Below are 15981 nucleotides of genomic sequence, written 5' to 3' on the forward strand. Positions count from 1 at the left end.
GACCCACATGACCCCCTGAACCCCTGACCCCCTTGACCCCTTGACCCCACGACCCCGATGACCCCACAACGCCTTTCACACCCCTAAACCCCCGTGACCCCCTGACCCCCGTGACCCCCTGACCCCCGTGACCCCTGTGACCCCCCTGACCCCCTGACCCCCGTGACCCCCCTGACCCCCGTGACCCCTGTGACCCCGTGACACCCCTGACCCCTGTGACCCCTCTGACCCCCGTGACCCCTCTGACCCCTCTGACCCCTCTGACCCCCCTGACCCCCGTGACCCCTGTGACCCCTGTGAGCCCCGTGACCCCTGTGACCCCCCTGACCCCCGTGACCCCTGTGACCCCTCTGACCCCTCTGACCCCCGTGACCCCCCTGACCCCCGTGACCCCTCTGACCCCCGCCCCCAGCGCTGGTGGTTCAGGTGCTGGCCCAGAGCGAGGTCGGGCCCTTCGTGGCCTTTGAGATCGAAATCCTGGACGTTCTACTGGGAGGTGAGACTGGGGAGACTGGGGGGACTGGGAGGGACTGGGAGGGACTGGGAGGGGGGACTGGGAGGGACTGGGGGGAACGGGGGGACTGGGAGGGGAGACTGGGGGACTGGAGGGACTGGGAGGGGGGACTGGGAGGGACTGGGGGGAACTGGGCGGACTGGGAGGGGAGACTGGGGGGACTGGGGGGAACTGGGGGGACTGGGAGGGGAGACTGGGGGGACTGGGAGGGACTGGGAGGGACTGGAGGGGACTGGGACGGGGGACTGGGAGGGACTGGGCGGAACTGGGGGACTGGGAGGGGAGACTGGGGGGGACTGGGGGGGACTGGGGGGACTGGGAGGGACTGGGAGGGGGGACTGGGAGGGACTGGGGGGAACTGGGGGGACTGGGAGGGGAGACTGGGGGGACTGGGGGGGGACTGGGAGAGACTGGAAGGGACTGGGATGGGGGACTGGGAGGGACTGGGGGGAACTGGGGGGACTGGGAGGGGAGACTGGGGGGACTGGGAGGGACGGGGAGGGGAGACCTGGGGGACGGGAAGGGACTGGGAGGGACTGGGGGGACTGGGGGGGGACTGGGAGGGACTGGGAGGGGACTGGGGGGACTGGGAGGGGAGACTGGGGGGACTGGGGGGGACTGGGAGGGACTGGAGGGGACTGAGACGGGGGACTGGGAGGGACTGGGGGGAACTGGGGGGACTGGGAGGGGAGACTGGGGGGACTGAGAGGGACTGGGGAGAACTGGGAGGGGAGACCTGGGGGACTAGGAGGGACGGGGAGGGGAGACTTGGGGGACGGGAAGGGACTGGGAGGGACTGGGGGGAACTGGGGGGACTGGGAGGGGAGACTGGGGGGACTGGGAGATGAGACTGGGGGGACTGGGAGGGACTAGGGGGTGAGGACTGGGGGGACTGGGAGGGACTTGGGGGGACTGGGAGGGACTAGAGGGGACTGGGAGGGGGGACTGGGAGGGACTGGGGGGAACTGGGGGGACTGGGAGGGGAGACTGGGAGAACTGGGAGATGAGACTGGGGGGACTGGGAGGGACTGGAGGGGACTGGGAGATGAGACTGGGGGGACTGGGGGGTGAGACTGGGGGAACTAGGAGGGACTGAGGGGAACTGGGAGGGACTCGCGGGGACTGGGAGGACTGGGACACACTGAAGGACCACTAGGGGCACTGTGGGACCATACTGGGGGGCACTGGGATATACTGGGGTATACTGGGGGGGCACTGGAGGGGCATAAGGACACCATGGGGAGGTCCTGGGCCATACTGGGAGGGGGCCTCAGTCATACTGGGGGGCACTGGGATATACTGGGACGTACTGTGGTGGAGCTAGAGGGGGCCCTGAGCCCATACTGGGGGGCACTGGGCCATACTGCGGGGCACTGGGATATACTGGGCCATACTGGGGTGGCACTAGGGGGGGCCTCAGTCATACTGGGGGGCACTGGGCTATATTGGGCCATAGTGGTGTGGCTCTTGGGGGACCCTGGGCCATACTGGGGCGGTGTGGGGAAAGAGCACTGGGCCATTTCTGGGGGGCACTGGGATGTACTGGGCCATACTGGGGTGGCACTGGGAGGACCCTGAGCCATACTGGGAGATTGTGAGAGTGAACTGGGCTGTACTGGGAAAGCTGGGGGTGGGCAGGCCTGCACTGGGGGGTTACTGGTTCTTAATGGTGCTTACTGATCCATACTGGTGCTTACTGGTGCATAACAGTTCTTACTGTTGCATACTGGTCCTGACTCTTACATACTGGTTCTTACTGGTGCATGCTGATGCTTACTATGCATACTGGTACATACTGGTGCATACTGCTTCTAAGTGGTTTGTTACTGCTGCATACTGGTTCCTGCTAGTTGTTACTGGTGTGTACTGGTGCATACTGGTTCTTAATGGTGCTTACTAATGCATCACAGTTCTTACTGCTGCTTAATGGTACTTACTGGTGCTTACTGGTTCTTACTGGTGCTTAATTGTTCTTACTGATGCATACCAGTGCATACTGGTGCTTACTGGTTCTTACTGATGCATACTGCTTCAAAGCGGTCCATACTGGTTCTTACTGGTGCATAGTGGGTCTAAGTGATTGTTACTGGTGCCTATTCGGTCTTACTGGTGTGCACTGGTGCATACTGGTCCTGACCGGTCCCTACTGGCCCCGCAGAGGCAGCCCCGGGGGCGGGGCCAGGTGCTGGGGCGGGGCAGTTGCCCCCTGAGGCTCCGCCCCCCCCGGCGGTACCTGCTGATGGGGGGGGAGGGGACGGTGACTGACGCCCATGGACGGTGAGTGGGGACCCCGGTGTCCCCCAATGTCCCCCACGTCCCCATGTCCCCCATGTCCCCCATGTCCCCCCATGTCCCCCTGTCCCCATGTCCCCATGTCCCCCCATGTCCCCCTGTCCCCATGTCCCCCCATGTCCCCCATGTCCCCATGTCCCCCCATGTCCCCCCATGTCCCCATGTCCCCCCATGTCCCCATGTCCCCCTGTCCCCCTGTCCCCATGTCCCCATGTCCCCATGTCCCCCCATGTCCCCCCATGTCCCCGTGTCCCCCTGTCCCCCTGTCCCCCTGTCCCCGTGTCCCCGTGTCCCCGTGTCCCCCTGTCCCCCTGTCCCCATGTCCCCGTGTCCCCGTGTCCCCGTGTCCCCCTGTCCCCATGTCCCCCTGTCCCCATGTCCCCATGTCCCCCTGTCCCCCTGTCCCCATGTCCCCATGTCCCCCTGTCCCCATGTCCCCCTGTCCCCATGTCCCCATGTCCCCGTGTCCCCATGTCCCCATGTCCCCCTGTCCCCATGTCCCCATGTCCCCATGTCCCCGTGTCCCCGTGTCCCCGTGTCCCCCTGTCCCCGTGTCCCCCTGTCCCCATGTCCCCATGTCCCCCTGTCCCCCTGTCCCCATGTCCCCATGTCCCCCTGTCCCCATGTCCCCCTGTCCCCATGTCCCCATGTCCCCCATGTCCCCCTGTCCCCATGTCCCCATGTCCCCCTGTCCCCATGTCCCCATGTCCCCATGTCCCCATGTCCCCGTGTCCCCATGTCCCCATGTCCCCGTGTCCCCATGTCCCCATGTCCCCCTGTCCCCATGTCCCCCTGTCCCCCTGTCCCCATGTCCCCCTGTCCCCATGTCCCCATGTCCCCATGTCCCCATGTCCCCGTGTCCCCATGTCCCCATGTCCCCGTGTCCCCATGTCCCCATGTCCCCCTGTCCCCATGTCCCCCTGTCCCCCTGTCCCCATGTCCCCCTGTCCCCATGTCCCCATGTCCCCCTGTCCCCATGTCCCCGTGTCCCCATGTCATGCCCTCTCCCCCCTCCCAGCCCCCAGTTCCTGCTGGGCCCCCACTCGTGGGTGGAGGAGGTGCCGCCCCTCCCCCACTGCGGCCCCGCCACGCCCTGCCGCCCCCTGCTGGAGTTCATGGACACCCTGCGCCCCCTCGGCTGCCCCCTCTGACCCCCGCGCGGCACTGGGAGACACTGGGAGCAACTGGGACCACACTGGAAGTGACTGGGACCATGCTGGGCGCCAACTGGGAGCATGCTGCGGGCACACTGGGAGCCACTGGGAGCAACTGGGACCATGCTGGAAGCAACTGGGACCATACTGGCAGCAACTGGGACTATGTTGGGGGGCAACTGGGACCATGTTGGGGCAACTGGGAGCTGCTGGGGCAACTGGGAGCCACGGGGAGCCACTGGGAGCACCTTGGGGGCAACCGGGACTGTGTTGGGGGGCAACTGGGATCATACTGGGAGTAACTGGGACCATGCTGGGGCAACTGGAAGCACACTGGCACAAACTGGGAGTGACAGGGACCACACTGGGGGCATGATGGGAGTGACTGGGACCATGCTGGGAGCAACTGGGACGATGTTGAGGGTGACTGGGAGCGACTGGGATCATACTGGGAGCAACTGGGACCACGCTGAGGGTGACTGGGACCAACTGGGATCATGCTGGGGGCAACTGGGAGTGTCTGGGAATGTCTAGGAGCATGCTGCGGGCAACTGGGATATACTGGGAGCAACTAGGATCATACTGGGGGCAACTGGGAGTGACTGGGACCATGCTGGGACGGCAGCTGGGAGCAACAGGGAACATGCTGCAGGCACACTGGGAGCAACTGGGATCACACTGGGAGGAACTGGGAGCAGCTGGGTCCACGCTGGGGGCAACTGGGAGTGACTGGGATCATGCTGGGGGCAACTGAGAGCAACCGGAGATGACTGAGAGCAACTGGGATCATGCTGGGGTCAACGGGGAGTGACTGGGAGCAACTGGGATCGTGCTGGAGGCGACTGGGATCATACTGGGAGCAACTGAGACCACACTGAGAATGCCTGGGAGCAACTGGGATCATGCTGGGAACAACTGGGAGTGTCTAGGAGTGCGCTGGGGCAACTGGGATATACTGGGAGCGACTGGGATCACGCTACGGGCAACTGGGAGCGACTGGGAGTGACTATGAGCATGCTGGGGGCAACTGGGATATACTGGGAGCAACTGGAACTACGCTGAGGGCAACTGGGATCATATTGGGAGTGACTAAGAGCATGCTGGGGGCAACTAGGATCATACTGGGAGCAACTGGGACCACACTGGGAGCAACTGGGGTCACGCTGGAGGGAACTAGGAGTGTGCTGGGGGCAACTGGGATGTACCGGAAGCAACTGAGATTTCACTGAGGGTGACTGGGAGTGACTGGAATCATACTGGGAGCAACTGGGATCATACTGGGAGTGACTAGGAGCATGCTGGGGGCAACTAGGATCATACTGGGAGCAACTGGGACCACACTGGGAGCAACTGGGGTCACGCTGGAGGGAACTAGGAGTGTGCTGGGGGCAACTGGGATGTACCGGAAGCAACTGAGATCTCAGTGAGGGTGACTGGGAGTGACTGGGAGTGACTGGGAGCGACTGGGATCATACTGGGAGCAACTGGGGGCAGAGCCCTGCCCCCTCCCACCAATAAACGCTGAGCTCAGCGCCTGGGTCCCCCGTGGGGCCCGGAGCTGGGGGAGGAGCGATGCAAATTTATGCAAATAGCCCCGCGGCTGCGTCCCCGCCCCGCGGCCGCCGCGGCACCATCGAGACGCGGCCTCCGGCGGCGCGGAGCGGCCGCGCGGGCGCCCATTGGGCGGGCGGTGGGAGGGGCGGGCGGAAGTGACGTCAGGAGGAGCGCGGCGCGGCGGGAGGTTTGAATCCGAGAAGCGGCGGCGGCGGCGGCAGGTTGGGGGGTCCCGGGCGTGACGTCACGTGGTGGTGGGGGGGTGATGTCACAGCGGGGCGGTGACGTCAGGGAGGGGGAGCGGTGGGGGGGTGACGGAGGGGGGGTGGGGGGGCGCCCGGCGCCCGGGGCCCCCTGACCCCCCCGACCCCCCCTGACCCCCCCGTCCCCTCCAGCCCCCCGCGCGCCTGGGTGTGTCCCCCCGCGGTGGGTGGGGCCTCGCCATGCCCCGCCCCAAGCCCACCGCCCCCCGGCGCCGCAGAGTCCCCGCGCCCCCCCCGCCCCCGCCCCCGCCATCGCCCCGACGGACCCGCAGTGAGTGGGGGGGGGGGGGGGACCCCTATGGAACCCACCCTATGGATCCCTCCCTGACCCCCCATCCTACAGACCCCCCCGGCCCTATAGACCCTTCCCTATAGACCCCCCGGCCCTATAGACCCTTCCCTATAGACCCTTCCATATAGACCCTTCCCTATAGACCCCCCGGACCCTATAGACCCTTCCCTATAGACCCCCCGGACCCTATAGACCCTTCCCTATAGACCCTTCCCTATAGACCCCCCGGACCCTATAGACCCTTCCCTATAGACCCTTCCCTATAGACCCCCCGGATCCTATAGACCCTTCCCTATAGACCCTTCCCTATAGACCCCCCGGACCCTATAGACCCTTCCCTATAGACCCTTCCCTATAGACCCCCCGGACCCTATAGACCCTTCCCTATAGACCCCCCGGCCCTATAGACCCTTCCCTATAGACGCCCTTGGCCCTATAGACCCTTCCCTGACCGCCCCCCCCCGGCCCTATAGACCCCCCGGACCCTATAGACCCTTCCCTATAGACCCCCCGGACCCTATAGACCCTTCCGTATAGACCCCCCCTAGGCCCTACAGACCCTTCCCTATAGACCCCCCCCCAGACCCTATAGACTCTTCTGTATAGACCCCCCCTGGGCCCTATAGACCCTTCCCTATAGACCCCCCCAGACCCTATAGACTCTTCTGTATAGATCCCCCCTGGGGCCTATAGACCCTTCCCTATAGACCCCCCCGGACCCTACAGACCCTTCCCTGACCCCTCCCTGGACCTATAGACCCTTCCCTATAAACCCTTTCCTATAGACCCCCCCGGACCCTATAGACCCTTCCCTATAGACACCCCCGGCCCTATAGACCCTTCCCTGACCCCCCCCCCCGGCCCTATAGACCCCCCGGACCCTATAGACCCTTCCCTATAGACCCCCCGGACCCTGTAGACCCTTCCGTATAGACCCCCCCCAGGCCCTACAGACCTTTCCCTATAGACCCCCCCCCAGACCCTATAGACCCTTCCCTATAGACCCCCCCTGGGCCCTATAGACCCTTCCCTATAGACCCTTCCCTATAGACCCCCCGGACCCTATAGACCCTTCCCTATAGACCCTTCCCTATAGACCCCCCGGACCCTATAGACCCTTCCCTATAGACCCTTCCCTATAGACCCCCCGGACCCTATAGACCCTTCCCTATAGACCCTTCCCTATAGACCCCCCGGACCCTATAGACCCTTCCCTATAGACCCTTCCCTATAGACCCTTCCCTATAGACCCCCCCGGACCCTATAGACCCTTCCCTATAGACGCCCCCGGCTCTATAGACCCTTCCCTGACCCCCCCCGGCCCTATAGACACCCCCGGATCCTATAGACCCTTCCCTATAGACCCCCCGGCCCTATAGACCCTTCCCTATAGACCCCCCCCAGACCCTATAGACTCTTCTGTATAGACCCCCCCTGGGCCCTACAGACCCTTCCCTATAGACCCCCCTGGACCCTACAGACCCTTCCCTATAGACCCCCCCTGGACCCTATAGACCTTTCCCTGACACGCTCCCCCTTCTGTATAAACCTCCTCTGGACCCTATAGACTCCTCTTGGACCCTATAGATCCCCCTGTCATCCCCCTGGCCCTATGGATCCCTCCCAGACCCTATAGGTTCCTCCCTTCCTTCCCCCCTGGACCCTATAGATCCCTCTCTGTCCCCCTTGCAGGCCCTATAGATCCCTCCCAGAGTCTCTTCCCCACATGCTGAGACCCATAGATCCTCCCTGAACCCTATAGATCCCTCCCTTCCCCCCCCTCAGGCCCTATAGATCCCCCAAACCTTATAGATCCTTCCCTTTCCCCAAACCCAGAGCCCATGGATCCTTCCACCCCTAGCCCTCCCAGGCTCTATAGATCTCTCCTAGAACCTATAGATCCCCCCCAGGACCCTATAGATCCTTCCCTTCCCCAGGCCCTGTAGAACTCTCCTAGAACCTATAGATCCCTCTGGACCCTATAGATCCCTCCCTCCCCCTTCCCCTGTGTCCTATAGATCTCTCCTAAAACCTATAGCTCCCCCCTGGACCCTACAGATCCCTCCCCCTCGCCCCTATAGGTGTCCCCCCTCCATCATCCCCCCCCCAGGCCCTATAGATCCCCCTGAGCCCTATAGACCCTCCCCTCCCTCCTGCCTGCCCCCTATAGATCCCCCCACCCCTGTCCCCGTGTCCCCCTGCCCCCCGGTGCTGCAGCCCCTGACGCTGTCCCTGTCCCCCGGGTCCCCGTCCCCCCCCCCCCGTGTCCCCCCGTCCCCACATCCCGGTGACCCCCTCCCGTCCCCCTGTGTCCCCCCCTGTCCCCACGTCCCTCTTGTCCCCGCAACCCCATGGCCCCCGGTGCCATCCCCCCCCGACCCCGTCCCCGTCCCCCCCGTCCCCCCGACCCCGTCCCTGTCCCCCCAACCTCATCCCCGTCCCCCCGACCCCGTCCCCGTCCCCCCTGTCCCCCCGACCCCGTCCCTGTCCCCCCAACCTCATCCCCGTCCCCTCGACCCCGTCCCTGTCCCCCCCAACCTCATCCCCGTCCCCTCGACCCCGTCCCTGTCCCCCCCGTCCCCCCGACCCTGTCCCCGTCCCCCCGACCTCATCCCCGTCCCCCCCAACCCTGTCCCCGTCCCCCTGACCCCGTCCCCCCACCTCATCCCTGTCCCCCCCGACCCCGTCCCCGTCCCCCCCGTCCCCCCCCCCCGTCCCCCCCCAGGGCGCCGGCCGGGCCAGCGGGCGCTGCAGGAGATCCGCAAGTACCAGAGCAGCACCCGCCTGCTGCTGCGCCCCGCGCCCTTCGTCCGCCTGGTGAGACCGGGACCCCCCAAACCCCCCGGACCCCAAACACCCCGGGACCCCCCAAACCCCCCGGACCCCAAATACCCCCGGGACCCCCCAAACCCCCCGGGCCCCCAAACACCCCGGGACCCCCCAAACCCCCCGGACCCCAAATACCCCCGGGACCCCCCAAACCCCCCGGGCCCCCAAACACCCCGGGACCCCCCAAACCCCCCGGACCCCAAATACCCCCGGGACCCCCCAAACCCCCCGGGCCCCCAAACACCCCGGGACCCCCCAAACCCCCCGGGCCCCCAAACACCCCGGGACCCCCGCAAAAACTCCCCGGACCCCCAAATACCCCGGGACCCCCGCAAAAACTCCCCGGACCCCCAAATACCCCGGGACCTCCCCAAAATCCCCCCGGACCCCCAAATACCCCGGGACCCCCCCAAAATCCCCCCGGACCCCCAAATACCCCCGGACCTCCCCAAAATCCCCCCGGACCCCCAAATACCCCGGGACCCCCCAAAACCCGCCAGACCCCAAATACCCCAGGGACCCCCCCCAAAATCCCTCCAAACCCCCAAATACCCCCGGGATCCCGCCAAAACCCCCCGGACCCCCAAATCCCCCCAGGACCCCCCCAAAATCCCCCCGGACCCCCAAATACCCCCGGACCCCCCCAAACCCCCCGGACCCCCAAATACCCCGGGACCCCCCCAAAAACTCCCCGGACCCTCAAATACCCCCGGGAGCCCCCCAAAATCCCCCGGACCCCCAAACACCCCAGGACCCCCCCAAACCCCCCGGACCCCCAAATACCCCGGGACCCCCCCAAAACCCCCCGGACCCCCAAATACCCCCGGGAACCCCCAAAATCCCTCCAGACCCCCAAATACCCCGGGACCCCCCCAAAAACTCCCCGGACCCCCAAATACCCCGGGACCTCCCCAAAATCCCCCCGGACCCCCAAATACCCCGGGACCTCCCCAAAATCCCCCCGGACCCCCAAATACCCCCGGGACCCCCCAAAACCCGCCGGACCCCCAAATACCCCAGGGACCCCCCCCAAAATCCCTCCAAACCCCCAAATACCCCCGGGATCCCGCCAAAACCCCCCGGACCCCCAAATCCCCCCAGGACCCCCCCAAAATCCCCCCGGACCCCCAAATACCCCGGGACCCCCCCAAAATCCCTCCAGACCCCCAAATACCCCGGGACCCCCCAAAACCCCCCGGACCCCCAAATACCCCAGGGACCCCCCCAAACCCCCCGGACCCCCAAATACCCCGGGACCCCCCCAAAACCCCCCGGACCCCCAAATACCCCCGGGACCCCCCCAAAACCCCCCGGACCCCCAAATACCCCCGGGACCCCCCCAAAATCCCTCCAGACCCCCAAATACCCCGGGACCCCGCAAACCCCCCGGACCCCCAAATACCCCAGGGACCCCCCCAAACCCCCCGGACCCCCAAATACCCCGGGACCCCCCCAAAACCCCCCGGATGCCCAAATACCCCCGGGACCCCCCCAAAATCCCTCCAGACCCCCAAATACCCCGGGAGCCCCCCAAAAACTCCCCGGACCCCCAAATACCCCGGGACCTCCCCAAAATCCCCCCGGACCCCCAAATACCCCGGGACCCCCCCAAAATCCCCCCGGACCCCCAAATACCCCGGGACCTCCCCAAAATCCCCCCGGACCCCCAAATACCCCGGGACCCCCCAAAACCCGCCAGACCCCAAATACCCCAGGGACCCCCCCCAAAATCCCTCCAGACCCCCAAATACCCCCGGGATCCCGCCAAAACCCCCCGGACCCCCAAATCCCCCCAGGACCCCCCCAAAATCCCCCCGGACCCCCAAATACCCCGGGACCCCCCCAAAACCCCCCGGACCCCCAAATACCCCGGGACCCCCCCAAAAACTCCCCGGACCCCCAAATACCCCGGGACCTCCCCAAAATCCCCCCGGACCCCCAAATACCCCCGGGACCCCCCAAAACCCGCCGGACCCCCAAATACCCCAGGGACCCCCCCCAAAATCCCTCCAGACCCCCAAATACCCCCGGGATCCCGCCAAAACCCCCCGGACCCCCAAATCCCCCCAGGACCCCCCCAAAATCCCCCCGGACCCCCAAATACCCCGGGACCCCCCCAAAATCCCTCCAGACCCCCAAATACCCCGGGACCCCGCAAACCCCCCGGACCCCCAAATACCCCAGGGACCCCCCCAAACCCCCCGGACCCCCAAATACCCCGGGACCCCCCCAAAACCCCCCGGACCCCCAAATACCCCCGGGACCCCCCCAAAATCCCTCCAGACCCCCAAATACCCCGGGACCCCGCAAACCCCCCGGACCCCCAAATACCCCAGGGACCCCCCCAAACCCCCCGGACCCCCAAATACCCCGGGACCCCCCCAAAACCCCCCGGATGCCCAAATACCCCCGGGACCCCCCCAAAATCCCTCCAGACCCCCAAATACCCCGGGAGCCCCCCAAAAACTCCCCGGACCCTCAAATACCCCCGGGATCCCGCCAAAACCCCCCGGACCCCCAAATCCCCCCAGGACCCCCCCAAAAACTCCCCGGACCCTCAAATACCCCCAGGAGCCCCCCAAAATCCCCCGGACCCCCAAACACCCCAGGACCCCCCCAAACCCCCCGGACCCCCAAATACCCCGGGACCCCCCCAAAACCCCCCGGACCCCCAAATACCCCCGGGACCCCCAAAATCCCTCCAGACCCCCAAATACCCCGGGACCCCCCCAAAAACTCCCCGGACCCCCAAATACCCCGGGACCCCCCCAAAATCCCCCCGGACCCTCAAATACCCCCGGGACCCCCACAAAATACCCCCGGGACCCCCCCAAATACCCCCCAGACCCCCAAATACCCCGGGACGCCCCCAAAGACCCCAGACCCCCAAACACCTCGGGACCCCCCCAAAACCCTCTGGACCCCCACATACCCCAGGGCCCCCCCCCAAAATACCCCTGGACCCCCAAATAGCCCAGGGACCCCCCAAAATACCCCCAGGACCCCCCAAAATCCCCCCAGACCCCCAAATACCCCAGGGACCTCCAAACACCCCAGGACCCCCCCCAAAATCCCCCAGGACCCCCCAAATACCCCAGGGACCCCCAAATGTTCCCAGGGACCCCCCCAAATGCCCCGGGGACCCCCCAAATACCCCAGGGACCCTCAAATACTCCCGGGGACCCCCAAATATCCCAGGGACCCCCGCAAAATCTCCCCGGGACCCCCCGGATACCCCAGGGACCCCCAAATATGCCGGGGGACCCCCCAAAATCCTCTTAGGGGCTCCCCAAATATCCCAGGGACCCCCGGGGACCCCCCCAAAATCCTCCCAGGACCCCCCAAATACCGCAAGGACCCTCAAACACCCCGGGGACCCCCCCAAAATCCCCCCGGGACCCCACAAATACCCCCAGGGACACCCCAAAATCCACCCCAGGACACCCAACATCCCCCAGGGACCCCCGGAAATACGCTGGGACCCCCCAAAATACCCTTGGGACCCCCCTTGGGACCTGCCAACACCCTCCCAACCCCCCCAAAGTCCACCCTGGGACCCCCGAAAATACCCTCAGGACCCCCCAACATCCCCCTGAGACCCCCCCAGAATATACCAGGGACCCCCAAAATATCCTCCACGACCCAAAATACCCCCAGGGACCCCCAAAATACCCCGGGCCCCCCCCCAACCCCCCCAAGGACCCCAAATACTCCCCAGGACCCCCCAAAATACTCCCTGGGACCCCAACATCCCCCAAGCCCCCCGAAACCGCCCCCCCGGCACCCAGGACCCCCATAAACCCCCCTGGGACCCCCCAAATCCCCCTAGGATCCCCCCAAAGTACCCCCGGCACCCCCCGGAATCCACCCAGAATACCCTCAGGGATCCCCAAATTCCCCTGGGGACCCCCAAATCCACCGTGTGACCCCCAACATCCCCCCAGGACCCCCTGGGACCCCCAAAATCCACCCTGGGACCCCCAAAATACTCCCTGGGCCCCCCGACACCCCCTGGGCCCCCCAACCCTCCCCAGGGGACCCCCCGTCCCCAGCGCTGTCACAGCCCCCCGGTGTCCTTGTCCCCTCCGTGACGCGGGTCCCCTCCCCCTGTCCTTGCCCCCCCCCCCCATGACGCGGTGTCCTTGTCCCCCCCAATGTCCTTGTGTCCCCTCCCCCCCCCTGACGGTGCCTCCAGGGACGTGGTGTCCCCCTGCCCCTCCCCCCAGGGTGGCACTGTCCCCGTGTCCCTGTCCCCAGGATGTCCCCATGCCCCCACACCCGGGGTGTCCCCATGTCCCCACACCTGGGGTGGCCCTGTCCCCATGTCCCTGTCCCCACACCCGGGGTGTCCCCCTGTCCCCATCCCTGGGGTGGCCCTGTCCCCATGTCCCTGTCCCCACACCCGGGGTGTCCCCCTGCCCCTCCCCCCAGGGTGGCACTGTCCCCATGTCCCCATCCCCAGGATGGCCCTGTCCCCATGTCCCTCTCCCCAGGGTGTCCCCATGCCCCCACACCCGGGTTGTCCCTGTGTCCCCTGGGTGGCAGTGTCCCCATGTCCCCTGTCCCCACACCCGGGGTGTCCCCATGTCCCCATCCCCAGGGTGGCACTGTCCCCGTGTCCCTGTCCCCAGGGGTGTCCCTCATCCTGGGGTGGAATGTCCCCCAGGGTGATGTCCCTGTCCCCACACCCGCGCTGTCCCCTTGTCCCCATCCCTGGGGTGGCACTGTCCCCGTGTCCCTGTCCCCAGGGTGTCCCCATGTCCCCACACCCGGGCTGTCCCCTTGTCCCCATCCCCAGGGTGGCACTGTCCCCGTGTCCCTGTCCCCAGGGTGTCCCCCTGTCCCCACACCCGGGGTGTCCCCCTGTCCCCATCCCTGGGGTGGCCCTGTCCCCGTGTCCCTGTCCCCAGGATGTCCCCATGCCCCCACACCCGGGGTGTCCCCATGTCCCCATCCCCAGGGTGGCACTGTCCCCATGTCCCTGTCCCCAGGGTGTCCCCATGTCCCCACACCCGGGGTGTCCCCATGTCCCCATCCCCGGGGTGGCCCTGTCCCCATGTCCCTGTCCCCACACCCGGGGTGTCCCCATGTCCCCATCCCCGGGGTGGCCCTGTCCCCGTGTCCCTGTCCCCAGGGTGTCCCCCTGTCCCCACACCCGGGGTGTCCCCATGTCCCCATCCCCAGGGTGGCCCTGTCCCCATGTCCCTCTCCCCAGGGTGTCCCCATGTCCCCATCCCCAGGGTGGCACTGTCCCCGTGTCCCTGTCCCCACACCCGGGGTGTCCCCATGTCCCCATCCCCAGGGTGGCACTGTCCCCGTGTCCCTGTCCCCACACCCGGGGTGTCCCCATGTCCCCATCCCCAGGGTGGCCCTGTCCCCGTGTCCCTGTCCCTGGGGGTGTCCCTCTCCCTGGGGTGGGATGTCCCCGGGTGTCCCGAGGGTGATGTCCCCATGCCCAAGGTGTCCCCATGGTGTCACCCCCGGGTGTCCCCGAGGCCCCATGGTGTCACCCCGGGGTGTCACCCTGCCCGGGGTGTCCCCGTGGTGTCACCCCGGGTGTCCCCGTGTCCCCAGGTGCGGGAGATCTGTCTGCTCTTCACCCGGGGGGTGGACTACCGGTGGCAGCGCATGGCGCTGGTGGCCCTGCAGGAGGTGGGTGCTGGGGGGGCCCATGGGTGCTGGGGGGCTCTAGGAGGGTCCCATGGGTGGTGGGGGAGCTCCCATGGGTGCTGGGGGGCTCTAGGAGGGTCCCATGGGTGGTGGGGGACATCTGCGGGGGGGATCTCCAGGGTGCGGGGGGGCTCTAGGAGGGTCCCATGGGTGGTGGGGGAGCTCCCATGGGTGCTGGGGGGGTCAAGGAGGGTCCCATGGGTACAGGGGGACATCTGGGTGGGGTCCCCAGGGTGCTGGGAGGGCTCCCATAGGTCCTGGGGGTGGTCTAGGAGGGTCCCGTGGGTGCGGGGTGAGGTCCCATGGGTGCTGAGGGGAGTCTAGGGGGGTCCCAGAGGTGCTGGGGGGGTCCCATGGGTGCTTGGGGGGCATCTGTGGGGGGTCCTATGGGTGCTGGGTGAGGTCCCATGGATGCTGGGGAGGGGTCCCATGGGTGCTGGGGGGAGTCTAGGGGGGTCCCAGAGGTGCTGGGGGGTCCCATGGGTGCTGGGGGGAGTCTAGGGGGGTCCTATGGGTGTTGGGGGGTCCCATGGGTGCTTGGGGGGCATCTTGGGGGGGCCATCTGGGAGGGTCTTCCTGGGCGCTGATGGGGTCCCATGGGTGCCGGGGGGGATGGGTGGGTGCTTGGGTGCACGCAATGCCCCCGGGGTGGTTTTGGGGGGGGGTGGGTTTCGGGGCGCCCCCCCACCTCTCGGGGCGCAGGCGGCGGAGGCCTTCACGGTGCGGCTGCTGGAGGACGCCTACCTCTGCTCGCTGCACGCGCGCCGCGTCACCCTCTTCCCCAAGGACCTGCAGCTGGCCCGGCGCCTGCGGGGGCTGGAGGGGGGGGCCGCCTGAGGGACCCCCGGGCACCCCGGGATCCTCCCCCCTGGGACCCCCCCGGGAAACCCCCGGGACCCCCCCGGGACCCCCCCGGGATCCTCCCCCCTGGGACCCCCCTGGGACCCTCCCCAGGATCCTCCCCCCTGGGACCCCCCCGGGAACCCCCCCAGGACCCTTCCCCCGGGACCCCCCCGGGAACCCCCCCAGGAACCCTCCGGAACCCCCCGGGAACCCCCCTGGGACCCCCCCGGGAACCCCCCCGGGAAACCCTGGGAAGCCCCCAGGACCCTTCCCCCTGGGACCCCCCTGGGACCCCCCCGGGAAACCCCGGGAACCCCCCAGGACCCTCCCCCCGGGAACCCCCCCAGGAGCCCTCCGGAACCCCCCGGGGACCCCCCCGGGAACCCCTGGGAAGCCCCCAGGACCCTTCCCCTGGGACCCCCCTGGGACCCTTCCCCCTGGGACCCCCCTGGGACCCCCCCGGGGAACCCCCCCAGGAACCCTCCGGAACCCCCCAGGAACCCCCCTGGGACCCCCCCGGGAACCCCCCAGGACCCTCCCCCTGGGACCCCCCCCCAGACACCCTCCTGG

At 67.2% G+C, this 15981-nt stretch overlaps 1 protein-coding gene and 2 long non-coding RNA genes across 3 annotated transcripts; 2 read left to right on the forward strand and 1 right to left on the reverse strand.

Annotated features, from left to right (window-relative positions):
* The first annotated feature begins 2658 nt into the window (after window positions 1–2658).
* On the forward strand, window positions 2659–5543 carry LOC142074103 (uncharacterized). The gene is made up of 2 exons (XR_012670525.1): window positions 2659–2791; window positions 3825–5543. It is a non-coding gene; the product is annotated as an uncharacterized LOC142074103 (long non-coding RNA).
* LOC142074102 (uncharacterized) lies at window positions 4007–4956 on the reverse strand. The gene is made up of 3 exons (XR_012670524.1): window positions 4936–4956; window positions 4057–4562; window positions 4007–4022 (listed from the first exon to the last, which is right to left on the reverse strand). It is a non-coding gene; the product is annotated as an uncharacterized LOC142074102 (long non-coding RNA).
* A 414-nt stretch (window positions 5544–5957) lies between the features above and the next one.
* CENPA (centromere protein A) lies at window positions 5958–15445 on the forward strand. Its single transcript, XM_075134585.1, has 4 exons — window positions 5958–6048; window positions 8795–8886; window positions 14473–14550; window positions 15271–15445. Exons 1-4 carry the CDS (start codon window positions 5958–5960, stop codon window positions 15403–15405), a joined length of 396 nt encoding a protein of 131 aa, XP_074990686.1. The 3' UTR covers window positions 15406–15445.
* Window positions 15446–15981: the final 536 nt, after the last annotated feature.

This window comes from Calonectris borealis, chromosome 33 (assembly GCF_964195595.1).
Source record: "Calonectris borealis chromosome 33, bCalBor7.hap1.2, whole genome shotgun sequence".
NCBI classification, from domain to species: Eukaryota; Metazoa; Chordata; class Aves; order Procellariiformes; family Procellariidae; genus Calonectris; species Calonectris borealis.

What these genes read in the sequence shown, in the direction of transcription:
- CENPA (XM_075134585.1), top strand. Translation starts at nt 5,958, where the DNA reads ATGCCCCGCCCCAAGCCCACCGCCCCCCGGCGCCGCAGAGTCCCCGCG. An exon ending in ATCGCCCCGACGGACCCGCA is followed by an intron (nt 6,049 to 8,794) that starts GTGAGTGGGGGG and finishes GTCCCCCCCCAG; the next exon opens with GGCGCCGGCCGGGCCAGCGG. An exon ending in CCGCGCCCTTCGTCCGCCTG is followed by an intron (nt 8,887 to 14,472) that starts GTGAGACCGGGA and finishes CCGTGTCCCCAG; the next exon opens with GTGCGGGAGATCTGTCTGCT.